This window comes from Pongo abelii, chromosome 11, assembly GCF_028885655.2.
Source record: "Pongo abelii isolate AG06213 chromosome 11, NHGRI_mPonAbe1-v2.0_pri, whole genome shotgun sequence".
Taxonomy (NCBI): Eukaryota; Metazoa; Chordata; class Mammalia; order Primates; family Hominidae; genus Pongo; species Pongo abelii.
Genome location: NC_071996.2, coordinates 133,980,957 through 133,994,005, shown reverse-complemented (window position 1 = coordinate 133,994,005; position 13,049 = coordinate 133,980,957). Strand labels below are relative to the sequence as shown.

General features: G+C 33.6%; 1 protein-coding gene across 9 annotated transcripts in view; it reads right to left on the bottom strand.

Moving 5' to 3' along the window:
- SP100 (SP100 nuclear antigen) overlaps positions 1-13,049 on the bottom strand; it is a 129,082-nt gene that overhangs the window by 100,416 nt on the left and 15,617 nt on the right. For all 9 annotated transcript variants that reach the window (XM_054548485.2, XM_054548486.2, XM_009238204.4 and 6 more), the window contains 2 exon segments: positions 1,503-1,665; positions 257-425 (listed from right to left, as the gene is read on the bottom strand). In XM_054548485.2, the coding sequence (XP_054404460.1) occupies positions 257-425; positions 1,503-1,665 (332 nt within the window).

Below are 13,049 nucleotides of genomic sequence, written 5' to 3'. Positions count from 1 at the left end.
TCTTCTAAGTAAATCTGATGCCAGTGTGGCTCTGGTTGTCCTGTGAGTCTAAGTGGCCAGTGAAGCAGACCTCCGGGTACTTGTTTTACCATAGCCATATGCCATGAGCTAAGAGAAGACTCATGACGTGTCTATTTTGTTAACTACTCTATGCCCACTGCCCAACACAACATGTCACACATGGTAGGAGATCAGTATATGCTTATTGAAAAAAATTGGCCCTGGAAATCAAAAGGTAGATAATAAATCTAATTACCATTTTCAAAGCTTCTATAAATGTGAATTAAATCGGGGTATTCCTGCAAGTTGACGTCGCTGAACAGTGCTTCCAGAACTGGCAGGTTAAATATCTTCTCCAGTTCACTGAGAACATTGTACACCACTCTCTGTACAGGGACCAGGTTTCTACAAGAATCTTGAGAATCCTTAAAAAATATTGAATGGAGAAAATATAAATACAGACTTCCAAGTCACAGAAGAGCTCTAGAAAGGAATTCTATGGTTACTGTATTCTAATTTCTCTACATAGGTATTTTCATGTGAAGTTCTATAATTTTTACTTATTTGTATAGCCAGTAATGAAAGAAGTAAGTCCCTTCTTAAAAATATCCACTGATGAGCCTGATTGCTTCACCCTCATTTACATTAGATGCAAAAAGGGGAAACTTGGAAGGATAAAAGTGGGCTCAAAGTCCTTTAACAGCCTGATCCATATGTTTTTAGGATAGACGTAGCAGGCGATTGATGAGTGGATGTTTTGTTGGCTGGACAACCCCTGCTCTTCCCCCAATACTGATTTGGCCTGAAGGGCCCAAGGAAACCAGGCAACCAGTCTCCCCTTGCTGTGAATTTGGCCACAGAGGAAGCATATTCATAGCCAGAGATGACTCGCTGCTCTGTATCTCCAACAGGGCCTATGGGTGGAATTTACCCATATTCCAAGACTCCAGAAATGCACAAAAAAAAAAGGGAAGAAAAACAAAACAAATGTGTTGGAGAAAGAATAACAAGCATCTACCTCCAAATTTGTCCTCTCTAGACATCAATTCCCTGTGGGTTTTAATGTTCCCAGATCTAGGCATTTTAAATTGATGTTAACTGGAAGAAAATGCTGTGTCACTTGCTATTTCAAGTAAATCACTTCATTAAAATTATTTTTAAGTTTTAGTTTATGTTATAGTGTATGAATTCTACAAAACATTGTATATTTATGGAGAACACCTGTTTCCATTCCAGTTTCTCTAGTACCATTCACTCCAACTCCAGAGGGCACCATGGAACACCGTTCCCTCAGCTGGAAGTGGGACCATCTCCGGTGACCTCTGCTTCTCCTCTCCTTTTCTACTTTACAGGAGCACTTGCAGAAACACTTGAAAAAGTTCCCCACTCATAGGAGACCTGTCAGTTAGCAAATTGTACTCTGAAGTTTTGGTCTAGGATATCAAAGCATAACTTACTTTGGGGCTGGTTTACCAGATTGTGACATAATAAATTTTACTTACTTCAAACATTTTATTTGTGATGAGATCACGATCACGGAGGCCCTCGAGGAATGGAAATGTCTTTTTTATTGCATTTGAAATCTCCACCTTATGTCTTTTGAAGTGCTTGAATACAATGTCATAGAGCAGCCTGTCATCTACCTCCTGGTCTTCCGTGAACATCCTAGGGAAAAAGGACACCATGTGAAAATGGTCGTCAAGATTCTGAGATGTTTGTGGAGGCTGTAAGAGTTTACATATAAAGGACAAACTACAAAGAACGAACAGATATAAATTAGGTGGTCCTCAGTAGAGGCCAGAATAAATGGAATTGAAGCAACAAAAAAGATGTAATAGAAGAAATGGAGGTTGTGAAAAACTAATATAGAGGACTGAAAAAGTTCTGTCTAAACTGAACAAAGCCATTGTAAAGATACCTTCACCTAACCATATATGGAATATTTTTTGAAATAAAAATTAAATTCCTACAGAATCTAGATGGAATAAGCAGGTCATCCACAGAGAAATGAAAAACAACGGAATAAAAATAAAATCTAACCTTGAATATGCATCTTAATTAACAACTGAGAGAAAACAAATCTGAGAAAGATGAAAATAAGATGTCCTTCTCTAATCTGTAGCTGTTAAGAAAGAAATATAATCCTACATCATTAATTCATAAATAATACAATGCAGTTTAATAATAATAATGATACCACATTATTGAGAATTTCATGAGAATATCAATGATAGCTCCTAGAATGCCTGATTCTACTTTGTATTAATATCAATCTCTCTGTATTACTGTTATATATGGTGAATCATTTTAGGCATCTGAATTTCAGAAATTGTTGCCGTTTCCTGTGAAAGTAATTTTAAAGTTGAATCTCTAATTCTGGTTCTTAGTTGATTACTTTATTGCTCTGATAATGTTTTAGTCAACATCTCAGTATTTCTTAATATTATGAAAACTTATGAGCCCTTCCTTCCCAACCAGAAGAGAATTATTGGCACTTTCCAGTATCTAACATGAAGCAGGAAACAATAATGTTACATTATTGTTTTGAATTTCTGTAAAAAAAGTTCCTGGCTAAAGATCACTAAAACGATAACAAAGGAATTAGATTCACAATGACAAAGAGAATGGCAGAGGACAATGAGCAGATAAGAGATTTCAAGTAAAATCTTGAAGGTGAAAAGTGGTCAGAAAAGTGCTAGTTGCAATAGCAGGTAGGGGATGGATGCTTTCAGAGGTTAGGAATCACGGTGCCCTACAGAATTTGTAAGAAACAATGGAGATTTGAAGGGAGACACAGAGCCAAAAACTGATGTGTTATTTGAGAAATGAACAGAACAGTGTGTGCCCTACCCGTCAACCCACATCCTGACCACATGCAACCAGGCAGTCTCTCAGGGCAACCACTGCTGTCATTTTTTCCATTATATCTTAATACTGCCTGCTACTGGATTTCGTATAAATGGGATAAAAGGTATATATACTTTTGTGTCTGCCTTCTTTTGCTTATCATTCATGTTGATGTGTTGAACAGCAGTTTGTTCATTTTTGTTGTTGAGTGGCATTCCATTGTGTGAATCTACCACAATCTGCTTATTCAATTTTCTGTTCATGGTCATTGGAGTTGATTCCACTGTGAGACTAGTATAAATAAAATTGCTGCTCTTGTACAAGTCTTTTTGTGGCAAGATGTTTTCACTTATCTTGGGTAAATACATAGGAGTGGAACTGCTGGGTCATTGTGTAAGAGTACATTTAACCATTTTAGAACCTGCCAAACTGTTTTTCAAAGACTATCAGAGATAGCCTTTCTAGTTTTAGCCATTCCAGTGTGTGTGATGTTATATGTCATTTTAGTTTTAATTTGTATTTCTTTAATGATAAAATGACGTCAAGCACATTTTCATGTGTTAATTGGCAATTTTTTTTTTTTGTAAAGTGTCTGTTCAAGTCTTTGGCCCATTTATATTATTCAATTTTACTTATTGATGGGTAGGAGTTTTTAAAATATATTATGGATAGAAGTGTTTTGTCTGATTTATGTATTGTGAATATTTTCACCCAGTCTGTAGCTTCTCTTTCATTTTCTTAATCATGTCTTTTGATGGGAAGAAATCTGTAATTTTGATGAAATCCAATTTATTATTTTTTTCTTGTATGATTAATGACTTTAGTGTACTATCTAAGAAATATTTGCCTACTCCAAGGTCATGAAAATATTCAAAAAACAATTTACAATATTAGCATGGGTTTATATATGTATTTTCTATGCTATACCATTGATCTATTTGTCTACCCTTATGCTGATAAGATTTTGCCTTAAATATCATGGCTTAACAAAAGTCTTGAAGTCAATTAGAAAAGATTGTCTTGGATTTTCTAGATTCTTTGCTTTTATACATTATCTTTTCAAATCGATTTGTCAATTTCTTCAAGAAAAAACTTTAGGACTTTTTTTTGGATTTGAATTTAAGCTACAGATAAATTTGGGGGAGATGACAACAATATTGAGCTTCTAATCTGTTAACATTGTATATCTCTCCATTTACTTAGATGTCTTTAATTTTACCCAGCACTGCTTATAGTTTTTAGAAGTCATGTACATCTTTTGTTAAATTTATTCCTCTCCAAAAACCTATTGAAATAAAAAATTTAATTTAATTTAAAAAATAATAAATTTATTCCTAGTTATTTTATTGTTTTGGTGTTACTTTAAATGATAATGCTTTTCAAATTCCTCATTACTGTTATATGAAAATATAATTGGCTTGAAATGTATTAACCATGAATTTAGGGCATTGCTAAATTCATGTAGTATTTCTAGTAAATTATTTATAGATTTCCTTTGTATTTTAAAGAAAATAATTATATCATGAACAAATAGACTGATTTACTGTTTCTTTCCAAACAATTATTTCCGTTTTTTGGTCTTATTTCACTGGTTAGGAGTTTGAATACAATGTTGAAGAGAAGTGATGAGAGTGGACTTCCTTGCCTTATTTCCAATTTCAGGGAAGAAGCACTTAGCAGCACCATTAAGTGTGATGTTTGCTATACCTTTATACATATTCCTGCTTCCTTCTTTCCTTCCTTCCTTCTTTCCTTTCTAAAAGATTTGAAAATAACTACTGATTGAGTGAAATCAGACCTTATAAAACCTTATGTAACACTGAAAATAAAAATAAAAAGCAGACATAGTTTGCATTTTTAGAGAGATAAAACAAGGAAAACAATGAGTTGTAAAAGATAAAACAGGAAGTCCTATCTCGAGCAGTCAGACAAAAGAAAGAAATAAAGGGCATCCTAACTGGTAAAGAGGAAGTCAAACTGTCACTGTTCACCAATGATATGATTAGTATCCTAAGATATAGATCTGATAAATGAATTCAGTAAAGTTTCAGGATACAAAATCATCAGTAGCACTGCTATACACCAACAACGATCAAGCTGAGAATCAAATCAAATCCCTTTTAAAACAGCTGCAAAAAAATAAATAAATAAAATTAAACCAAAAAAACAAAGCAAAACAACAACAACAACAACAAAAAATCCAAAAAACCTTAGGATATACCTAACCAAGGAGGTGAAAGATCTCTATGAGGAGAACTACAAAACACTGCTGAAAGAAATCATAGATGACACAAGCAAATGGAAACACATTCCATGCTCATGGATGGGTAGAATCAATATTGTGAAAATGATCATACTGCCCAAAAACAATCTACAGATTCAATGCAATTCCCATCAAAATACCATCATCATTATTCACAGTACTAGAAAAAACAATCCTAAAATTCATATGGAATCAAAAAAGGGCCCACATTGCCAAAGCAAGACTAAGCAAAAATTCCAGAATCTATAAATAAACAAATCAGCAAGAAAAAATTCAGATAATCTTATCAAAAAGTGGCCAAAGGATATGAATAGACAATTCTCAAAAGAAGATATGCAAATGGCCAAGAAATATATGAAAAAATTCTCAACATCACTAATTATCAGGGAAATGCAAATCAAAACCACAATGAGATACCACCTTACTTCTGCAAGAAAGACCATAATTAAAAAATAAAAACATGATAGATGTTGGCATGGATGTGGTGAAAAGGGAACACTTTTACACTGCTGGTGGGAATGTAAACTATTACAACCGCTATGGAAAACAGTATGAAGATTCCTTAAAGAACTATCATTTAATCCAGCAATCCCACTACTGGGTCTCTACCTAGAGGAAAATAAGTCATGATATGAAAAAGACATTTGCACACACATGTTTATAGCAGCACAATTAGCAATTAAGAAAATGTGGAACAAGCCTAAATGCCCACTAATCAATGAGTAGATAAAGAAATGTGATATATATGTATATATACACATATATACATATATACACATATATACATATATACACATAGATGTATATATACACATATATATGTATACACATATATATACCATATGTGTGTGTGTATGTGTGTGTATATATATATACATATATATATATATATATGTATATATATATACACACATCATGGAGTACTACTCAGCCATAAAAAGGAATACAATAATGGTTTTCTCAGCATCCTGAATGGAGTTGGAGACCATTATTCTAAGTGAAGCAACTCAGGAATGGAACCAAGTATCATTATGTTCTCACTTATTAGCGGGAGCTAAGCTATGAGAATGCAAAGGCATAAGAATGATACAATGGACCTTGGGGACTCAGGGGAAAGGGTGGGAGGGGAGTGACAGATAAAAGAATACACACTGAGTTCAGTGTACACTGCTTGGGTGACAGATGCACCAAAATCTCAGAAATCACCACTAATGAACTTATCCATGTAACCAAAACCACCTGTTCCCCCAAAACTACTGAAATAAAATAAAGACAAAATGGAAAAAGTATGAAAAATTATTTAAACAGAATGTAAAGGAAAAATGATATTGAAAGGCAATATTAATAATATTGAAAAAGTATCATCAATATTGATGATATCGATATTGACTGGAATCAAAGAGAATCCAACTAAAGACACAACTAAGAAAAAAATGACACAAAAAATGTTGAAATTGAAAATCAGCAAGTTATGGTATGCAACTGTAAATAAAACAAAAAGCAGGACTGTTCCCATTTAATGGCAAATCAAAATTCAAGAAACAAATCATGAGACAAATGTTTTACAGGCATTGAAAAACTATTCACCCCTGTTTTTTGATTCTTTACATATACAAAAATGGACAACGTATACAGGCTCTGGATAAATTAATGAGTGATTTAATATTTAATCTTGTGACTTAAAAACAGAGAACACGGCTGGGCGCAGTGGCTCATGCCTGTAATCCCAGCACTTTAGGAGGCTGAGGCGGGCGGATCACGAGGTCAGGAGTTCAAGACCAGCCTGACCAACATAGTGAAACCCCATCTCACTAAAAATACAAAAATTAGCCAGGCATGGTGGTGCGTGCCCGTAATCCCAGCTACTCGGGAGGCTGAGGCAGGAGAATTCCTTGAACCTGGGAGGTGGAGGATGCAGTGAGCCTCTGCACTCCAGCCTGGGTGACACAGCAAGACTCTGTCCCAAACAACAACAACAACAACAAAACAAAAAAAAAACAAAGAATAAACAGAGAACACATATTTCTCAATATCCTTGAAATATATATCAATATTCAGCATAATCTTAGCCACAAAAGTCACAAAAAGTTATAATCACTAGAAGTGAAACAGACTTCATATAGAAAATAAATTACTTAGATTTTAGAAAACAAAAGAAAACGCACTGTGTTGGATCAAAGATGAAATAAAACTTGTAGTTAGAGGTTATTTAGAACCAAGAAGAAAGAGAAAACCAATGACAATGAGATTGAATGAAACAAATAAATAGTTCAAATTTAGAAAGTCTCTATAATTTTATATCAATAAATAAAAGGAGAAAGTGTATTTAAACATACTCATGAATGGGTTTAAAAGAGAATTTGATAAGTCCTAGCAGCTATTTTTTAAAAATTAAAACTCTTTATGAAATAAAAACTAACACAACATGAAGTCTCTAAAATCAGCAAATGTTGTAGTAAACATTAATGGTGAAGTCATTTAAATAGAAAACAATATGGGGATGTCTACCATTACCATGGTCTTTTACATATATATGTGTGTGTGTATACACATATACATATGTGTTCACATATACATATTTTAGAAGCTTTAGCTAATGCAATAGGATATGAAAATAAAATAATTGGTAGAAATACTAAAATAGTGTACAATATGTTCTATAATTATATATGTAGGAAACCTACAGACCTAATAAAATTCATAAGATCTAGAAAAAGAATTTACCGAGGAGTATATATTAGTCCGTTTTCACACTGCTATAAAGAACTGCTCAAGACTGGGTAATTTATAAAGGAAAGAGGTTTAATTGACTCACAGTTCAGTGTGGCTGGATAGGACTCAAGAAACTTACGATCATGGTGGAAGGCGAAGGGGAACCAAGGCACCTTCTTCACAAGGCAGCAGGAAGGAGAAGTGCCAGGTGAAGGCGGAAGAGCCCCTTATACCATCAGATCTCATGAGAACTCACTCATTATCACGAGAACAGAATGGGCAAAATTGCCCCATCATTCAATTACCTCCATCTGGTCTCTCCCTTAACACCTGGAGATTACGGGAATTACAATTCAAGATGAGATTTTGGGTGGGGACACAGCAAAACCATATGAGAGTATGAATAGAAAATAGATATACAAAACTTATAGTTTTTATTTGGAACGACATACACTGAAAAAAATACTCAGACTCAGTAGCAAATACAAATGTATGTATTTATAAACATCTGAAAGGTATGAGACCTGTATGAAGAAAACTATAAAAATCTTATTGAAGAAAATTAAATAAGATCTAAATAAACAGAGATTATGAAAGGCGTCCAATTACAAAAAAGGTAGTAATTTTAAAACATCCATTATTCTGAAATTATTATGTAAGTATAGTGCACTTGCAACCTGGAACCCCATTGAAATTGGATAAAATATTCCTGCATTAGTTTGCTAAGGATAATGGCCTCCAGCTTCATCCATGTCCCTGCAAAGGACATGATCTCATTCTTTTTTTATGGCTGCATAGTATTTCATAGTGTATATGTACCATATTTTCTTTCTCTAGTCTATAATTGATGGCCATTTAGGTTGATTCCATGTCTTTGCTATTGTGAATAGTGCTGACTGCATGTTCTCACTTATAAGTGGGAGCTAAATGATGATAACACATGGACACAGGAGGAACAATGCACACTTGGGTGTGTCAGAGGGTGGGGGCTGGGAGGAGGGAGAGGATCAGGAAGAAGAGCTAGTGAATGCTGGTCTTAACACCTGTGTGATGCAATGAATCACACAGCGAATCACCATGGCACACTTTTGCTTATGTAACAAATCTGCACATCCTGCCCATGTACCCCCGAACTTAAATAAAAGTTGGAAAAAAAGCTGAGTCAAATAATGTAAATACTTAAATGACAGATCAAATATCTGAGTCAGACAAGAAAAATTTGAGAAGAGAATAGTTAAAGGAAGATTTCTCTTAATAGGTTAAAATGTTTTTAAAAAGCAATACAGATATAAAAGAGTGTAGAAAAGCATTTTCAATATATATATGACAAAGGGTTAATATATCTGATATTAATAGGCAAAGACTACAGTCTACTAATAAAAAGCAACAAATAACCCCTCCAAAATGGACCTGAACAGGCAGCTTAAATAAGAGAAAATGAAAATGTCTAATAAACATATGAATACATAAAAACTAAAACATCAGTGAGAAACCATTGTTCACCCATTAGACTGGCAAACACAATTTCATTAGTGACACTATGTCACGAGGGAGAAGATCCAGAAAACAGACACTTACTCATCCCTGGTGTAAACATGAATTACTACAGCCTTTTCAGAAAAGATTTGGCAACATCTACTAAATTTTAAGATATACTACAGACTGACCCAGCAGATCCACTTTTGGAATCTATCCTATAGAAATAAAAAGACAACATCCATCTTATAAAAACAAGAACTGCAGAACTTTCAATGCTCCCAATTTCTTAATAAAGAAAAAAAAAAAAAGAAAAAAAAATAAATGCAGATTGCCTCCAAAAAAAAAAGAGTGAAAGCCAGATCCTTACACTGTTCAAAGGGTCTGAAATGATACATCCTTTGCTCCTCTCCTTTTGCTCATGTCTGTCGGGCCACACTCACCTCTGCTGATTCTTGACTACACCAGAGATTCTCTAGCCTTAGGGACTTGATACTGGCTATTTTCTCTACTTAGCATAGACACATATATCTATGTAGTGAACTAATTCCTTTGTCTCTTTTAGATCCTTGCTTCACTATCACCTTCTCAATGAGGCCTGCTTTGACCAACCTATCTAAAAATCACAATCACAATCCCCCCTAGCCTGCCCCCACACTCCCAAGCCCCTAATCTGCCTCTATTTTTTTTCTCATGCCCTTACTACTCCCTAACATGCTAAATGAATTACTTATTTGTGTATTTATTGTTTATCATATTCTTTATTGTCTCTTTTCCCCCAAAAATATATATGCCATGAGGGCAGAGATTTTGTCTGTTCTGTCCACTGATTTTTCTTGAGTATCTGATACATACAAGGTGTTCCATAAATATTTGTTGATTAGATGCTCATAAATGCAAATTTTTTGTTGAAGCATTGTTTTTACCAGCAAAAAACCCTCAACAATAACACATACTCCTAAACCTGAAAACAACCTAATTGTGTATTCAGCTGACTGGTTAAGTACATTATTGTAAATATACACTGTTGAACTATTACATAGCTATTTAATTCTAGTAATTTGGATAGACAGTCATAGTTTTGTTGTTCAATGAAAACATCACGTTTAGATCAATATATTATGATCTCATTTTTATATAAATTAAACTAAAAAAGTCTTTCATTTGTATATAAAATTCAGAATAAATATTAGGGAAGGCATGGAACCACCACACCCCAGGTGTCAACACTGGCTTAGTGGACAGTTTCAGGGTTCTAACCAGGTCCCTTCAGATCTTTCTTTTACCATTTTTTAGGTAATATCAGAGAAAAGAAATAATACAGTAAACAGAACAAGACTTTTGAGTAAGTATATTTAATAACCCCATAACTTATTTAATAATATTGAGACCTAATAAGTTATGGGGTTATTAAATATACTTACTCAAAAGTCTATTACTCAATATTAGGTCAATATTATTCAATAATATTGAATAAGTTATGAATAATATTCAACCAACTAGGAAACTTAGGAATTTAAAAGTTGAGTTTGCAAATTCAAAAATAAAGGTAGGCAAAATAATAAAACATTTAAAAATAAATTGAACAAACAGAAAGCAAGACTTGTATGCTGAAAATGGCAAAACATTGCTGAGAGAAATTAAAGATCAAAATAGAGATGCCCATGTTCATGGATTGAAAGGCTCAATATGTTTAACATGGCAATTCTTTCCAAATTGATCTAGAGACTCAGTATGATTCCTATCAAAATCTCAAATGGCCTTTTGCAGAAATTGAGAAGCTGATCCTAAAATTTACATGGAATTGCAAAGAACCCAGAATATCCAAAACAGTCTTGAAAAAGAAGAAAAAAGTTGGAAGACTTATACTTTGTGATTTCAACACTTACTATAGAGCTGCATGAATCAAGACAGTACTGGCATAAATATATATAAAGATCAATAAAACAGAACTGAGAGTGCAGAAATAAATCCTTAGGTTTTTGGTCAATTGATTTTCAACAAAAGTGCCAAGGCAATTAAATGAGGAAAAGATAGTCTTTTCAACAAATAGTACTAGTACAACTGGATAGGCACATGCAAAAATATGAAATTAGACCCTTACCTCACACTATATGCATAAATCAACTCAAAATGGATCATGCATCTCTAAATGTAAAAGCAGGGATGGCTTTATGGGCATGCATCCTGTGCAGTCACAAAAGACTCTGTGCTTAGTTTAGTGTTCTGCTTTCACTGTTTTGAAATCCTTAATGATTTTTGGACAAGGATCCCCCCATTTTCATTTTTCACTGGGTTCCCCAAATTATGCAGTAGTCTTGTAAAACAGCAAAAATGATAAGACTTTTGGAAGAAAACACAGGCAAAAATCTTTGTGACTTTAGGTAAGACAAAGAATTAGCTACAACAAAAGTATAATCTTAAAAGAATAAATGATGTTAAAATTTAACAAAATTTAAATCTTTTGTGCCTCAAATATACCATAAAGAGAAAGAAAAGATTAGTCACAGTCTGGGAGAAAATATTAGCCAATCATATTTTTAATAAACTACTTGTATTCAGATATGTAAAGAATTCTGACAACTCAATAAGAAGACCAGCCAATTAAAAATGGACAAATGATTTGAATAGATATTTCTCCAAAAGACATATGGAAAATAAAAATATGTGAAAAGATTTTCAGTAGCATTCGTTATTAGAGAAAAGCAAATCAAACCACAACAAAATATCAAAATACATTCACTGGAATGACTACAAAGACATAAAATAACAAATTTTAGCAAAACTTGAACCCTTATACATTGCTGTAAAATGGTCTTTTGGAAACACTGTAAGACAGATTTGAAAAAAGTGAAACATAATGCTACTATAGAACCCAATAGTTTCACTCCTAAATATCTACCTAGAAACGAAAATGTATATCCACACAAAGGCTTGTATGCAAATACTCAGGACAGCATTATTCATAATAGTCAAAAAATAAAAACAATCCAAATTTCCATTGACTGGCAAATGAAAAAATACCATTGATAGAGCCATATAATGGAATACAATTCAGCAAGAAAAAGGAACAAAATATAAATACATGCTAAAACATGGATGAACTTCAAAAATATTATGTTCAATGAAATAACCCAGATGTAAAAGACCGTATAATATATGGTCCATTTACATGAAATGGCCAGGAAAGGGAAAACTACAGAGATAGAAAGTATATTGGTGGTTGCCTAGGGCTGGAGAATAGGAGCAGGAATTGATCCCAAATAGTCATGAAGGAGCTTATAAGGGTAGTGAAAATATTCTACACTTGGATTGTGATGATGGTTGCACAACTCTGTAATTCTGTTAAAAATCATTGAGATACACACTTAAAACAGGAGAATTTTACAGTATGTAAATTATACCTCATTAAAGCTGTTAAAAAATAAAGGTGGGTGTGCAGAATAGACTCAGTTGAAGAGTAACTTAGTGAGCCACATTTTTCTTTCTGGAATATAGGCAGGGAAAGATATGGAAAATGTGAAAAAAGAAAGTTAAACTGCATAGGATGTTTCAACATTCTGCCAAGGGGAATTCCAGAAGAGAATAGAATGAAAGAGAATAGGGAAATCCAGTGAAAAAAAAAGATAGTCTTCCAGAGCTGAAGCTAGAACCTTAGATTTAAAAGGCACATCCAGGATGGGATGCCACTAAGATGGCAGAATAGGAGGTTTCTGGCTTTAGTTTCTCTCACAGAAAGACTAACTAGCAA